At 38.8% G+C, this 17,011-nt stretch overlaps 1 protein-coding gene across 15 annotated transcripts in view; it reads right to left on the bottom strand.

Annotated features, from left to right (window-relative positions):
• LNX2 (ligand of numb-protein X 2) overlaps positions 1-17,011 on the bottom strand; it is an 86,011-nt gene that overhangs the window by 13,576 nt on the left and 55,424 nt on the right. For all 15 annotated transcript variants that reach the window (XM_045188125.2, XM_024580813.3, XM_053920749.1 and 12 more), the window contains 3 exons: positions 6,049-6,302; positions 4,677-4,876; positions 3,575-3,943 (listed from right to left, as the gene is read on the bottom strand). In XM_045188125.2, coding sequence (XP_045044060.2) covers positions 3,575-3,943; positions 4,677-4,876; positions 6,049-6,302 — 823 coding nt within the window. The remainder of the gene's footprint in view (positions 1-3,574; positions 3,944-4,676; positions 4,877-6,048; positions 6,303-17,011) is intronic.

Below are 17,011 nucleotides of genomic sequence, written 5' to 3'. Positions count from 1 at the left end.
ATTTTCACCGGGGACCACATCAGCCTGGCGGTTGCCTTCAAAGGTTCGAATGTAATTTTAGGACTGTATAAATGTAACTACTCTTTAACTACGGGCAAGGAGCTCGGCGCTGCCGCCGGGTAGAAACAAGGTGCCGGGCCGGATAAAACAAGGTGGAGGGCCTTGTGTTTGCCACCCGTGGCCTAAACAGTCCTGAAAAGAAGGATTACAGAGATCCTGGGTGACAAGGTATGTATGTCTTATCAGAGATATGCACACTGTCTTGCACATGACACACCCACCCACACGTCCTTAAGTATTGCACTACATTACTTTGGAGGTTTGTGACTATTATTTTAAATTTAGAGGTCCGTTATCTATATATTTGTATTTTAAACATAGATTCCTATCTAGTATATTTTTTAAATGTTACTGAGTATTTATTTAAAATTATGTTATCTTTGCCTTTAATGTACAGGCCTAATTTATCTGATGCTGATTCTTGATCATGACCACGATTCCCGATTTTATTAGTATTCTTCCTGTGGGAAAATATAATAGTCTACTTTTAAGGATTTATGGCAGAAAGAGGGGAACTCCCCCATAACTACAGTCAATAGGGTTAAGAAATTACTCTATTTTTAGTTCTTAAATTGAAAAATAAGTGATAACCAACTTTAGGGCCCCACTGAAAAATCACTTAACTATTCGAGCATTTTATTAAACTAAGTAGTTTTAGACAAGTTCTTTAGAATAACTGAAAGACAGTTAGTACAGGCATACATCCAAAGCAGGGTGTACGGACTTGATCTAAAGGATAAATGACAAAACAGAATAGTTAGGGTCCTGACATTCACGATTCAGATTATTTAGATCACACAGTGTGAAGCGGTGATATGCTCCCCTTCGTGACTTCATTTCGATGAATAGGGTTACTTTCATTCTGCTTAATACCTGATTACTACCAAATACTTCATAATCAGTATTTCAACTTCAGTGGAAAATCCCTGTTTACACAAACTTTAAACAAAAATAAATCACTGATCTTCCTGGATTGCTTAAAAGACAAAATTCTTTCCATGTTGTGGAAGTGGGCATTTAGGCTTTAAATGTCGAACATCTGCATTTAAACTACCTTTATTATTATTATTTTTAATCTGTATTTTTTTATTGTTGTTCAAGTATGGTTGTCTCCAATTTCCATCCCCATACTCCCCCCCACCCAAGCCATCCCCACTCCCACCCTTGCTCCTCCTCCCCTTTGGCTTTGTCCATGTGTCCTTTATACATGTTCCTGACAACCCTTCCCGTTTTCCCCCCATTATTCCCTCCCACCTCCCCTCTGGTTACTGTCAGTTTGTTCTTAATTTCAGTGTCTCTGGTTATATTTTGCTTGCTTGTTTGTTTTGTTGATTAGGTTCCACTTATAGGTGAGATCACCTAAGTGCCCAAGAACAAATAAGTGGATCAAAAAACTATGGTACATGTACACAGTGGAATACTATGCAGGAGAAAGAAGAAGGAGCTCCTACCCTTTGCAACAGCATGGATGGAACTGGAGAGCATTATGCTAAGTGAAATGAGCCAGGCAGTGAAAGATAAACTAAATTTAAATAGGCTGTACATCTAATACTCCAGGGTTTCAAAAGAGTTGGGTTAAAGACAAGATTTTTTAAATACAGAATGCCTAAATGACAACACCCATAATTCATAAACAAGTAGCATGTCTTGTTGCTGGGAGTATAAATTGGTACGATCTTTCTGAAGGGAAGTTAGCAAAACATCTTAAACTTTAAAACGAAATGTAAGTTATAGAACACAACATGCCAATTACACAGCTATTAAAGATTATGACGTAAATCTACACTTACTGTCATGATAAATCCACAACATATTGCTGACATAAAGAAAAAGTTGAAACCCAGAATTTACAAGATGGTGCATGTGTTAAGTACATGTGAAAACATGTACCTATTTACCTACGGACATATACATAAAAAGTGTCTGCAACGATGTTCTCCAAAACACGAATGCTTGGGCTGTTTACACTGCATGAGATTTTAACTTCCCTCTCTATTTTCTGTATTTTGTCTCTATGATTCTCTTTTTGAGACATCAAAGTACATATTTTTATAGTCCCCAAAACATTAAGACATTTTTTTCCCCACAAAGAGACTGAAATTGAGCAACTTCAGTTTTCTACAGTTTGGGAAACACGATACAACCATTTAACTATTTGGATTATAAACATCCAAATATACAACATATTATCATTCAAATTTTTAATGTATTTTCCCCCTGTGCATCTACATTTTTCATGTCTTGGTTAGAAACTGGATGAGGACCATCTATTAGGAGTTAGGGTACTTTAACACTGCCTGAAATAAAGAGGGTCAATCTATTTCTTTCTGTCTTACTGATCTGACTTCTCACTTTTAAAGTCAACTCAGCTCTCCTGTTTCCTTTAGTAAGTCCCATAAATGGATTCACTTTCTTCTTTTTTCCCAACCCTGACCCTTCCATGATGGAACTGTCTTCCCTGGACAGCAGCTGGCGGGTGTCCACAGGTGAAGGTCCAAATGCTGCCTCTGGTTTCAAGAAATTTCAACGCATGCAATTCCTTAAAATCTCAAGTCTATGAACTAAGACCAATAATGAATCTCTCCCCAGTGCAGCATGGCTGTGCGTGTGTGTTTCTGTAACACTACATCGAACCAAAAGTTAAGAAAAGGAGCCAGTTAAAGACGAATGAGGCTTGGGTTTTCTTATAGTCTTAAATTTTCATTGTTATTTGATTCTATGTAGTACACACATTTTTAGTGACTATCAACCTATTTAATTCCTGATGCTCAAATATATTAATGCTTGATTTCCTTTGTAGCATTTTGTTGTGCTTTAAAAAAAGAGTATGTTTTGTTCCACCTTGATCTCTGTAGGCGGTACCCCTATCAGGTTGAATTCCATGGCAGGTTACAGACCCTGAAATCTTCTCTGGATGGTTTCTAATTTATCTATTTTGATGTTCTTATGACAACATGGTTTTTCTATAATAATAACTATCCTTACTTTCTCCACAGGGATACAATGAGGAGAAATGTTATGATGTGTTTGAAATGCTTTAAATTCCTTAAAATAAAAAAAAGGCATTATAGAGATGAGTTATTTTTAATAAAAAATGACTTTCCCTCTATTTTTATGGATCTTGAAGTGAAGAAGGAAAATTAAGAGACAAGATAAGTCAGAACCTTAGTAATCGAAGCTCCTTTGAGCCCCTCTTTTCTCACAGGTTAAATGTGGACAACACCATCTGTGATGTCTGGTACTGGATGGAGCCGAGGGAGCAAATGAGAAATGCTCGTGAAACTTTTAGAGACTTTACAAATAATGTGAAAGTTCAGGGAACACCGTATTTAGGAAAGATTCTATCTATAGTGAAGTTATACTACTGTGGATTTTGAAGAATTTAGATAGCCATGCTTGATTTTTCCAATGAAATAGAAAATATGCCCTAGATTCTTATGTTATTGGCCAATGAAACAAATATTAACATATGGTAATGAAGGTCAAGCATCTGGAAAGCAGGTCTCAAGTTTACCTGAATGATCTGGGCGGCAAGCTCAGGAGTCCCGTGCTTCAGGTCGTGCCCGTTGATGGCAAGCACGCGATCATTGCTGCTGAGCCTCCCATCCTGTGCAGCAAGCCCCCCTTCCAACAGGTCAAGAATAAAAACTCCTGGCTCATCTGTCCTTCGTACGAGTTTGATGCCGAGCTGTTCACCGGAGTCCCGTTTATGAAGAACCACATGGAAAATCTCTTCTCGTGGAGAGTTCCCATCAGAATGGTTATATGCTCGGTTACCAAAGCGTCTCTCTCGAAGCACAGTGAGCTGCAGGGTGCTGCAGGGCTGCGAAAGGACAGCTCTGGCATAATTGTGGGACACATTGCTAATATCATAGTTGTTGACCTAAAAAAAAAAAAAAGGAATTATGACCAACATGTGGCAATCTTTTTTCCCCAATTTGTAGAAATAACATTTCCCAAAGAAACTAACATTGTGGCATGTTATACAATCATTATTTAGAAGGAAATCCACTCTAAAAACACCCTAAAATTAACTTACAATGATTAGCATTAAGTAGAGAATATCAGTTAGGATCACAGGGTTAATGACAGCCTGGAGTTAGCATCCGTGGCTCTGCCATGTAACCTGTGTGAGTGTGCTTCCTCATGTGTACAGTGTGTGACACTGGTGGGACTGAAATCAGGTAGGAAGAAAACATACACTCCTGTAAATGGGGACACAGGAGAAATTACAGAATTCCAATCTGCTTTACATATAAAACCAGCAAAACTTATCTTTACATAATTCAGGTTCCACAGTATCACAATTTTCCAAGTTTTAAATTTATGAAAATTCCCTGGCTGGTGTGGCTCAGTGGATTGAGTGCCGGCCTGTGAACCAAAGGGTCACCAGTTCGATTCCCAGTCAGGGCACACGCCTGGGTTGCAGGCCAGGTCCCCAGTAGGGGACACACAAGAGGAAACCATAAGCTTGATGTTTCTCTCCCTTTCTTCCTCTCTCCCTTCCCCTTTCTAAAAATAAATAAATATAATATTTAAAATAAAAAAGTATGCGAACAAAATAAATTTATGAATAAGAACAAAAAGGTGCAAATTAACAGAATTAAAATTGATACCTGAAGAATCTGGTCTCCAGCAAGGAGTCTTCCATCTCTGGCGATTATCCCATCCCGATAGACTTCCTGAATAACAATGTTAATCAGTGGTGTTTCGTTGCCACCAACAATGCTAATTCCTAACTGAATATAAGGGTTAGAACGGTGAATTTCAATCGTGGTGATTTCGCCTTCTGGTAAACCAGGGGGCTGTTGTGTGGCTGCCAAGTTAAAAATGAGAGAGAAAAATAGATGGAAAGAACATAAATGTTTTATATTTTGATGTTCTTCTGGTAAATAAGTCATCTTCTGTTAAGGGATGATTAATAACTGACAATACCACTGGATAAGAAAAACAGAATGACAAAAAATATCTATGTAGAGATCATCTAAACATTTCTTCTTCTGAAGGTGATCAGTACATAACCAACAAATAGCTACTATGTATCAGATCACTAGGGAAGACACAATAATCTGATAAAAAAATATTAGGAGAATGTCATCTTGTCCTAACTGGTACGAGAAAGTCTGCATTATGAAACAACTGTAAACCGTGCAAGGCAGTGTAAAGGAAAGACTGACTCTGTGGTATGTAGTCACCATGGATGTGGAGAGAGTAATCGCGTCAGCTCTAAGAAGAGGTGGGTCTTGAGCCTGACGAGATGGAAAAGAATTACAGTGCTGGCAGGGAAAATGGGATATGTTCAGTAAAATCTGGAGTTCTGTAAGAGACAATCAAACTGAAAAGCCAGCTACTGAGATATGCCCAAGATCTCGGACTACAGGCTTTCTGCTCGTTCCCGGTGGGCGGTGCGGTCAGATTAGTGGCTGCCACCAGAGGACTGCAACAGTCACAAGCAAGATCTTGAAGACACAGATATCCAGCCATTTCTAGGCAGTATGAGCTTGACCAATTAATCTCTCAAGACTCAGTTTTCCCACCATTAAAAAATTTCATAATATTATTATAAAAATTTAATCACTTAATTTATGTAAAGTGCTTGGTACTGAGCCAACACAGAGCAAGCACTTAATCTGAGGTATTATTTTTGTCATGCCTGATGTTATTGATTTCTTAGTCAAGGAGCGACAAACTCAGAACACATGAGCTAACAAGCAGCAGCATGTTGACATCTAGTGAATTCACGGACTACAACAGAAAGGGGTGGGAAGGAGCACCCTCTTCCAGGGGAAGGTTCATGTGCTGTTTCTAAAATGCCAACTGTTAGACTTACAGACTTAAAGGGTGATTGTTGTGATATGTGAGTTATATCTCAATAAAGTTATTTTTTAAAGAGGAAAAATGCAGGTTGGAAAAATTGTAGGGAACAGTAGGAAAGCAGCAAATGTCTGATCTGAAAACATGAAAACAAAAGAGGTAAATGGCACATACTGTCGGCAATGGCACTCTCCTCAAAGGCAGGGTTGTCCAGGCCAGGCTCCTCTGTCCATGCAGGAAGAGATGCTGAGGTCTGGTTCCGCTCGACGGGCACTGTGCCCGTCCCCGTCCCTGAGCAGTCTGTTTCGGGTGATAGGGTACCTGGGAGATCTAGTACAGTGGTTCCATTCTCATTCTCAGTCTCTGTCTGAGTTTTACTAGTTTTTCTTCTCTCTAGGGCAACTCTCTGATGAGAAGCTCCTGGACATCTAGAAAGAGAGCATCAGATGGTTTCCATGCCGAAGCCCCGAGAGGTACCCACAGCAGTCCATAATGCCACTTGAACTAAGTTCTTACCACTCCGCATAGCCAATTTAAGACAAGGCATCAGCATAAACGAGGTCTGGCATATAGCTCAAAGAATACTTCAATAAAAACACGTACCCAGGTATGTGCTAGTACCAGAAACATAGACTATATGGTGTAGCTGACACTGTACTGCAGGACTTACTCTGAAATTCTGATTACAACCCTTTTTACCAGGTGAAATGGCTTAACCACAGGAGTGGAAACCAGCAGTCTTCTTCCTACACAAGCCCTTAAATGCTTAGACTTTAAGTGCCAAAACGCTTCTCTCTACACCTTCACAGCCAATGTTACACATTTACTCATTAGTGGACAGCAATGCATGTGAAGCTTTACCACTTGCAGGAAAGCATAGCAAAGGCCCAACTAACTTCATTATAGACATGGAAGGAAGTAAAAGAATATATAGCTCCTAGTTTGTAAAATTAGAATTGCAATAGTGGAAATCAGATATGCGACGTAGGTTAAAAATATATTCCAAGTACTTAGGAAACTTACATAAGCACCAAGAAATAAGAACTGTTAACTTGCTTGTTTTCACTTATTTAAGCAAAAAAAAGGGCAGATAGGTGCTTGCTTAAACATTTCAATAAAATTCTACAGACTAGAAATGTCTTTTCCATCTGACCCTTTCACTGGCCAACATGCTACTGCCCAGTCTGAAGGGTGGGACGAGGACAGGGCTTAGCCAAGGGGAGCCGGACACACATTTTACAGCCCAGCACGACTCTGACACATGCACTTTCATGTTGGGATAAGAAGGCACAGAAAGGCAACAGTTTTATGTCTAGGACTGTAGATCTTCATTCACTGACAATTTTTTTAAATATGTAAATTTTGATAAAAATTGAGTATGGGATTAAATTCAATTAAAATTGAAAGCTATCTCTTAACTATAATAGCAATAAATTTTCCCTCATGAACTGAAGATTTAAGTTTTGGATTTCCAGTTCTCGAAAAGGACCAGCATGAAGTTTCTTTACTCCGCTTTCTCTCACTGCTTCTCTTCTCTTCCCCGTGTCAAGAAGGGGACGACTGACTCTGCTTACTGCACCGTAGTGCCGCACTCCAGGGCATGTTCCTACAAGGATGTGACGAACAATTCTGAAAGTTGTATCACCCAAAAAAATACTTTTGAAAGTAGATTTAATTAGAAATGCATTTTAAAAAAATTTTATTCAACACACAATTTGAGGCAAAAACTGGACCATAAAAAATTTTTGTCACTAAACAGATAAAGATTTAATTCCCTGAATGTATGAGCATATCATACACAAATATATACATGGGCAATAGCTAGTCTTCAGTGGAAATGTGAACTAGGAACAGGAAATACAAACATAGAATCTGAACACCTGGGAATTAATTAGCCTAACTAACAAAAAAAAAAAAAAATCCTACAAACTAAATAACTACAAAGCCTAGCTTATAGTTTTTAAACATGCAAAAATAAATTTAAAAAGAAAACCTAAAGTTGTTACAGAGGTAAAGAAACAGGTATACTTAAATTCCCAATGGAACAGCAAATTGCTAATAGGAACTAAATAAATACACTTTAAAATGATATCATATAAAAATATGAAAGAATGATCTTAGCCAGCATTGAAGGAAGATTATAGAGAAAGCCTTTGGGAATACCATTTCAGTAAGATGGATCAGCTCAGTAGATTGAGATAGAAGGACAAGAGGAGATTAAAAGAGAATGACTTCAAACCCATCAAGGGAAAGAGGAGTGCCACCAAAGAAAAAGTGACTGATAACGCAAGTGCCACACAAGGAGCAAATAAGAGAAGGACCAAAAAACATTACTTTGATTAAGCAATGAAAAGGTCACGGACAAAACACTTAGAAAAAACACTTTCAGTGATGAGGGCAAAAGCCCAAACTATGATACCAGCATTTCTGCTACCATAATACCAGCATCTACAAAAACTGCACACTAAGAATTACAGCGCTTAAGAATAAGAGGATTGGGAAAGACCATTCAAAACCTGTGCATCTGGGATGGGAATGGCTGCTAACAGGGATGAGGTTTCTTTTGGGGATGTTGGAAATGGTCTAAAAATTAAGACTGTGATGATGGCTGCATACTCAGATAGGGGCTGGATCAGAGAACCTGGGGCAAGGCGGTGGACCCTGCAGGTGGGGTTGGCTGAAAGGATCCCTGGTTAGGCAGTAGACCGTGTGGGTCTGGCTGAATAGGAAACTGAGACTCAGAGTTCACTGCGGACTATGGTGGGGGTTGCCTTGGTGGAAGAAACTCCCAGTCTCATGTGAAAGTTTGTTGGAAAGTAGGGCTAGAGCCCGGCAAGGGAGCTGCATTGTTCCCTCTCTGACCCCGACCCCCAAACATCATCACAACGCAGCAAAGAGGGTTGCCCTGCCTAGTGCATACCTAAGGCCCTTACAACTTAACAGGTGCACCGAGACAAAGAAATATGGCCCAAATGAAAGAACAGAGCAAAACACCAGAAAAAGAGCTAAGTGATGAGGAGATAGCCAACCTATCAGATGCAAAGTTCAAAACACTGGTAATCACGATACTTCCAGAATTGGTTGAATATGGGCGCAAATTAGATGAAAAAAATGAAGGCTATGCTAAGTGAAATAAGGGAAAATGTACAGGGGACCAACAGTGATGGGAAGGAAACTGGGACTCAAATCAACGGTGTGAAACAAAAGGAAGAAGGAAACATCCAACCAGAAAAGAATGAAGAAATAAGAATTCAAAAAAATGAGGAGAGGCTTAGGAATCTCCAGGACATCTTTAAACTCTCCAACATCCAAATCATAGGGGTACCAGAAGGAGAGGAGGAAGAGCGAGAAATGGAAAACTTATTTGAACAAATAATGAAGGAAAACTTACCCAGTCAGGCAAGGGAAATAGACTTCCAGGAAGTCCAGGAAGCTCAGAGAGTTCCAAAGAAGTTGGACCCAAAGAGGAACACACCAAGGCACATCATCATTAAGTTACCCAAGATTAAAGGTAAAGAGAGAATCTTAAAAGCAGCAAGAGGAAAGGAGAGAGTTACCTACAAAGGAGTCCCCATAAGACTGTCAGCTGCTTTCTCAAAAGAAACCTTGCAGGCAAGAAGGGGCTGGAAAGAAGTATTCCAAGTCATGAAAGGCAAGGACCTACATCCAAGATTACTCTATGCAGCAAAGCTATCATTTAGAATGGAAGGGCAGATGAAGTACTTCCCAGGTAAGGTCAAGTTAAAGGAGTTCATCATCACCAAGCCCTATGAAGTGTTAAAGGGACTTATCTAATTGAAGAAGATCAAAAACTATGAACAATAAACACAGAGCAATGATAACAAACTCACAGCTATTAACAACTCAACCTAATCATACACACACACACAAACACAACAAATACTAAGCAAACAACTAGAACAGGAACAGAATCAGAGAAATAGACATCACATGGAGGGTTTTCAGTGGGGAAGGGTAGGGGAAGATACAGGGAGTAAGAAGCATAATTGATAGGCATAAAAGAGAGGAGGAGAGGTTAAGAATAGTATAGGAAACAGGGAAGTCAAAGAACTTATATGTACAACCCATGAACATGAACTAAGGGTGGGGGGAGGAGGAGGGTTGGGGGATGCAGGGCAGAAAGGGGATAAAGGGGAGAAAATTGGGATAACTATAATAGCATAATCAATAAAATATACTTTAAAAAACCCAAAATTACATACAACTAAAACCCATGCAACTTATTAAATGGAGTGTTTAACAGTAACAACACAAAATGCAATTGGCATTGGGGAATATAACTTGGATTATTCAAGCAGGTAACTCAGTGTAGCAGGAGGCTAGTGTATAGGATATTACCAATGAATAAAAATAATAGAGAAGAAATAGATCAGGGTAGGCGTGTGCTCTCACAATGCAGATGGAACTGGAGCTCCGAGGTGGTGGGCCGCTGGAGGCAGTAGAACTGCCACAGGCCAGGCGGTGTACCTTCCTAGGGAGGGAGCTCTATTGAAGGTGTGTTTTTAAATTTCCTTAAATAAAACCAAAAGGCTCTTGCAGCAACCCGAGCCAAACTGAGGGGCTGTTCCTTTCCTGAACTTCCATTCTCATTAGTCTACCTCTCCTTATGGAGAAAAAATTACATAAAACTTATGATATAGTGGCATCATTCCTTGATACAACAATGATTCACATTAGGACGTGAATTACAGTGTAACTAATATACTATATTATGAGTAGCAGTATTGGTGGCAGTGGTGGGCTACAGTAGTATAAGTAAAATAAAATGATGCATGGTTAGAAGTAAAATAAAACAATGCATAGTAAGTGCCAGCACAATGAGAAGTACTTAATGAAATTGAAGAATATGAGCATCCTAAAAATAAGATAAATGGTAAAAAATAGTTATGGGTTAAAATATGCAAAAATTAATTCAAGTACCATCAGTGAAAATGGTAGATTAAGGGTATCTGAAAAGACTCTCCTCAAAAAAATTTTCAAACACAACTACTTCTTAGCTCTTGAAATTTACCCAAAGTTCTTTAGCAATCCAGAGCACATTCATTCAAGAAAAATGGCTGAATCTCAGTAAAAACAGTAAGCTTTATGGCATTTGAACTTGCCCTGTCCCCATTCCCCCATCCCTATCTCCACAAAAGCCTGGAAAAGCATTCACCCACAATCACAGTGGAATCAGGGGTTTGGAAGCCATTGGAGGGGTCAAATGGCATGCCTTCAAAGCCTCATTCCTACAGAATTGTCATTAATTGACCTTTTGGTTACATGAAGACCCCACTACAAGGCTGTCTTTAACTAACCTGACTTGGAGCTCACCCAGTACAAATAGCCTTTCCACTGGGGGAATTTGCTGAAAAAAAAATTAGAGGCAACTGTTTAAGATTGTGGCTGTCTGAAGGGGTCAAACAAAAGGCTAATCAGAAGGTTTAAAACTAAAAAAGCTAGGGAAAGAAATGTCCACAGGGACTCTGATATGTCCAGGCTGTGTGCATGCACAGGAAACCGATGGGAAGGCACTAAGCTCTCACTTCTGGCTAGTGCTGACACCCTGTGAAAGCCAAACTGAAGGCTCAGGAGGAATTGTCTATTGCCTGAGTGTTGAAGGTGTGCCCACCATGAGCACAGAATCCTGCACGAAGACTGGGAAATTTATTGGTTACAGGCATTTAAAGAATTCTCTGCTGTACTTATTAGCTGAACAGTAAGCTGAGCAGGAATTGTGCAGTATTAGTTTAAAAATGTTAGTGGACAAACAAACAACAATATATAGCAAAACCAAATCCTGAAGAGAAAGAAGAATCTGATTTCCAGAGTTTCTACATTATATTATTTAAAATGTCCAGTGTTCAATAAAAAAATTAAAAACATGCAAAAAAACCCAATGAGTACAGCTCATACACAGGAAAAATAGCAGTCAACAGAAACTGTCCTTGAGGAAGCCCAGATATTGGCCTTAGCACCAGACAATGACTTAAATAAAATATAAATGAGTTCAAAGAACAAAGGAACCATGTCTAAAGAACTATAGGAAAATATGAGAATATGTCACCAAATAAAAATGTCAATAAATAAATATACTTATAATAAAAAATCAAATAGAAATTCTGGATTTTAAAAAATACAATGAAATGAAGAACTCACAGCAGATATGAACAGGCAGAAGAAAGATCTGTGAACTTGAATTAGGTCAATTGAGAATATCAGTCTAGGAATAGAAACAAAAAATAATAATAATAAATGGATAGAGCCTCAAGAACCTGTGGGACACTATCAAGAATATTAGATATATATAATGGTAGTCCCAAAAGGAATCAGAGAGAAAGGGGTAGAAAGAATTTTTAAACACAAAATGACCAGAATCTTCCCAAATTTGATGAATCTTGAAAGCAGCACGAGAGAAATATCTCATCACATAGAAATGACCCTAAATAAGATTGTCAGCTGATTGTTCTTCAGAAACCATGGCAGACCTAGTGTACAAGAAATACTAAAGTCTTCCAGGCTGGTATGAAAGGACTTTAGACAGTAACTAAATCCATATGAAGAAATAAAGAGCACTAGTAAAGTGCTATATATAGATACATATTTTAAAAAACAGAAGTATTTTTTGGTTTATTGATTTTCTTTTGTCCTATCTGATATAAAAGACAACCACACAAAGTAATAATTATAATTGTTTTGATAGCTATATAATGCATTAAGATGTAATTTGTATAACAGCATAAAGGAGGGAGGAAGAAATGGAACTATATATGAATTAAGTTTTTGTATACCAGTGAAAGCAATAGTATTAATCTGAACTAGATTGTTAAAAATTACAATGTTAATTGTAATCCCCAGCACAACCACTAAGAATTAATTAAAAAAAAGAAACAAAAGAATTAAAATGACATACTAAAAAATATCTATTTAACACAAAAAAGGAAGAAATGGAGGAAAAGAGAAACAAATAGAAATGAGATACAGAAGCAAAAAGCAAAATGGGAGATGTAAGTCTTACCTGAGACTTCCGGCCAAGATGGAGGCCTAGGTAGACATACTGTGCTTCCTCCCACAACCAAAAGCAGGACAACAACAATTTAACAACAAAAAAACAACCAGAACTGGCAGAAAATCGAAATGTATGGAAGTCCAACAACCAAGGAGCTAAAGAACAAACATTCAGCCAGACCCATAGGAGGGCAGAGACAGGCAGCTAAGTGGAGAGGATTCACGGCAAGGTGGCAGCTGGTGGATCTGGTGAGGTGGCAATTGCAGACTGGGCAGTCCTACATTAGTGTGCAGATAAACTGGGAGGAACAACTGGGGAGCAATACAGACTGCTCAACCCAGGGTCCCAGTGTGGGGAAATAAAGACTCAAAACACCTGTGGGGGTTGAGATGGCAGTGGGAGAAACTCCCAGCCTCACAGGAGAGTTCCCTGGAGAGACCCTCAGGTCCTAGAATGTACACAAACCCACCCACCCGGGAATCAGCACCAGAAGGGCCCAATTTGCTTGTGGGTAGTAGGGGAAGTGACTAGAAATGGGCAGAGAGTGGAACAAGTGACACTGTTCCCTCTCAGACCTCTCCCCCACATACAGTGTCACAACACACCACCCTGGTGAACACCTAAGGCTCTGCCCCTTCTACGTAACAGGTACACTGAGACAAAAAAAAAAAAAAAAAAAAAAAAAGCCCAAATGAAAGATCAGATCAAAGCTCCAGAAAAAATACAACTAAGCAACGAAGAGATAGCCAACCTATTAAATACAGAGTTCAAAACACTGGTAATCAGGATGCTCACAGAACTGGTTGAATTTGGTCACAAATTAGATGAAAAAATGAAGGCTATGCTAAGTGAAACACAGGAAAATGTACAGGGAACCAATAGTGATGGGAAGGAAACTGGAACTCAAATCAACGGTGTGGAACAAAAGGAAGAAGGAAACATCCAACCAGAAAAGAATGAAGAAATAAGAATTCAAAAAAATGAGGAGAGGCTTAGGAACCTCCAGGAAATCTTTAAACATTCCAACATCCGAATTATAGGACTGCCAGAAGGAGAAGAGGAAGAGCAAGAAATTGAAATAATTTTATTTGAACAAATAATGAAGGAGAACTTCCCTCATCTGGCAAAGGAAATAGACTTCCAGGAAGTCCAGGAAGCTCAGAGAGTCCCAAAAAAGCTGGACCCAAGGAGGAACACACCAAGGCACATCATAATTACATTACCCAAGATGAAACAGAAGGAGAGAATCTTAAAAGCAGCAAGAGAAAAGGACACAGTTACCTTCAAAGGAGTCCCCATAAGACTGTCAGCTGATTTCTCAAAAGAGACCTTGCAGGCAAGAAGGGGCTGGAAAGAAGTATTCCAAGTCATGAAAGGCAAGGGCCTACATCCAAGATTACTCTGTGCAGCAAAGCTTTCATTTAGAATGGAAGGGCCGATAAAGTGCTTCTCAGATAAGGTCAAGTTAAAGGAGTTCATCATCACCAAGCCCTTATTATATAAAATGTTAAAGGGATTTATCTAAGAAAAAGATAAAAAATATGAACAGTAAAATGACAGCAAACTCACAGTTATTAACCACACCTAAAACAAAAACAAAACTAAGCAAACAAGTAGAACAGGAAGAGAAGCACACAAATGGAGATCACATGGAGGGTTATCAACAAGGGGGAGAGGGGGGAAAGGTACAGAGAATAAGTAGCATAAATAATAGGTAGAAAATAGACAGGGGGAGGGTAAGAATAGTATAGAAAATGTAGAAGCCAAAGAACTTACATGTACGACCCATGGACATGAACTAAAAGGGGGAATGTGGGTAGGAGGGGGTGTGCAGGGCAGAGGGGAATAAAGGGGGGAAAATGGGACAACTGTAATAGCACAATCAATAAAATATATTGAAGAAAAAATTTTACCTGATCAGTAATCATATCAAACATAAATGAATAAACACTCCAATCATGTCAGTGATCGGCAGAATAGATTAAAAAGAAAACATGATCAACCATATGCTGTTTACAAGAGATACACTTTTGATTCAAAGACACAAATAGGTTAAAATTAAATGGAAAAAGAAAGATATACCACGCAAATAGTACCTTAAAGAGAGCTAGGTGAGTATACTAACTTCAGATACAATAGATTTAAAGACAAAAATTGTTTCTAGTGATGACAACATTTTTCAATGATGGAAATTTCAATTTATCAAGAAGTTATGACAATTACAAACATAAACACAGCAGACCCTCAAATACATGAGCAAAAATTACAGAATTAAAGGGAAAAATGGACAATTCAATAACAGTAGTCTCAGACTGCAATACACTTTCAATACAGATGTAAAAACTAGGCATAGAAACAACAAAAAAGAGATTTTAACATCACTCTAAATCAGGGGTGTCAAACTCATTTTCATCAGGGGCCACAACAGCCTCGTGGTTGCCTTCAAAGGGCCAAATGTAATTTAGGACGGTATAAATGTAACTACTCCTTAACAGTTAAGCGAGAGCTCGGCACTGCCGCCGGGTAGAAACAAGGTGCCGGGTGGGATAAAACAAGGTGGAGGGCCGGATTCCGCCCTCAGGCCTTGTGTTTGCCACCTGTGCTCTAAATCAACAGACCTAGAAGACACCTGTAGCAGCGGTCCCCAACCTTTGGCACCAGGGTCTAGTTTGGTGGAAGACAATTTTTCCATGGACTGGTTCGGAAGGGTAGGCTAGGGGAACAGGAAGCAGAGTTCAGGCGGTAATGCCAGTGAAGCTTTGCTTGCTCCCCAGCCACTCACCTCCTGCTTTGTGGCCCGGGTCCTAACAGGCCATAGACGGGTACCTGTCCACAGCATGGGGGTTGGGGACCCTTGATTAATAGAACACTCCACCCATCAAGAGAAAATACACATTCTTCTGAGTACACATGAAGCATTTCTCAGAATAGACCACATGTGCTAGGATACAAAAAAAAGCCCCAATAAAATTGAAAAAATTGAGTTATACATAGTAAGTTCTCCCATCACAATTAATTCAAAATGGATCAAAGACCCAAATGTAAGAGCTAAAACTACCAAAGTCTTAGAATAAAACATAGGTATGAATCTTTGAAATCTTGGAGTAGGCAATGGTGGTTTTTTAAGAAAATTTGAGAGAAACATCAATTTGTTGTTCCACTTATTTATGCACTCATTGGTTGATTCTTGTATGTGCCCTGACCAGGGATTGAACCCACAACCTTGGCATGTTGGGATGACTTTCTAACCAACTGAGCGACCTGGCCAGGGCTAGCAATGGTTTCTTAGACATGACACCAAAAGCACACAGAAACAAAGGAAAAAAATAGATTAAACTGAGCTTCATAAAAGTTAAACTTGTTTGTCCTTGAAAGGACATAATAAAGTGAAAATAAAATGGATAGAACAAGAGAAAATATTTGCAAATTGTGTATTTAATATGGGTCTATAGACAGAATATACATAGAATGCTTACAACTTACAAAAACAGAACAATCCATTATAAAAATGAACTAATAATTTTGAGCATCTGTTCATGTTCTTACTGGCCATTCAAACATCACCTTTGGAGAAATATCTATTAAATCTTTTGCCCACTTAAAATCGAATGGCTTCACTTTTTGTTTGTTTGTTTTTCTTTTCAGGAGCTTTATTATTTTTTTATTTTAATATTTTTTGTTGTTCAAGTACAGTTGCCTCCATTTTCCCCTCACTACGTCCCTCCGGCCCCACCCATCCCCACCTCCCACCCTTGATCCTACCCCCCCTTTGGCTTTGTCCATGGGTCCTTTATACATGTTCCTTGATGATCCTTCTGCCTTTTCCCCCCATTATCCCCTTCCCCTCTGGTTATTGTCAGTTTGTTCTCTATTTCAATGTCTCTGGTTATGCTTTGCTTGCTTATTTGTTTTGCTGATTAGGTTCCACTTATGGGTGAGATCATATGGTATTTAAGAATTCTGTACCTATTCCGGATACTAAACTCTGATTTTATTTATATTTATATATATATGTATATATATTTACCTTTCACATTATATATGAGAAAAGAATGCTGGTAAGAATGTGCCAAACTCAAACTTTCCTCCAAGCTAAAATGTGAATTTAAAAGAACAATCTTGCCTCAG

Source organism: Desmodus rotundus, chromosome 3 (genome assembly GCF_022682495.2).
Source record: "Desmodus rotundus isolate HL8 chromosome 3, HLdesRot8A.1, whole genome shotgun sequence".
Taxonomy (NCBI): domain Eukaryota; kingdom Metazoa; phylum Chordata; class Mammalia; order Chiroptera; family Phyllostomidae; genus Desmodus; species Desmodus rotundus.
Note: the sequence above shows the minus strand (reverse complement) of the source record. Positions and strands in the feature narration are given on the sequence as shown.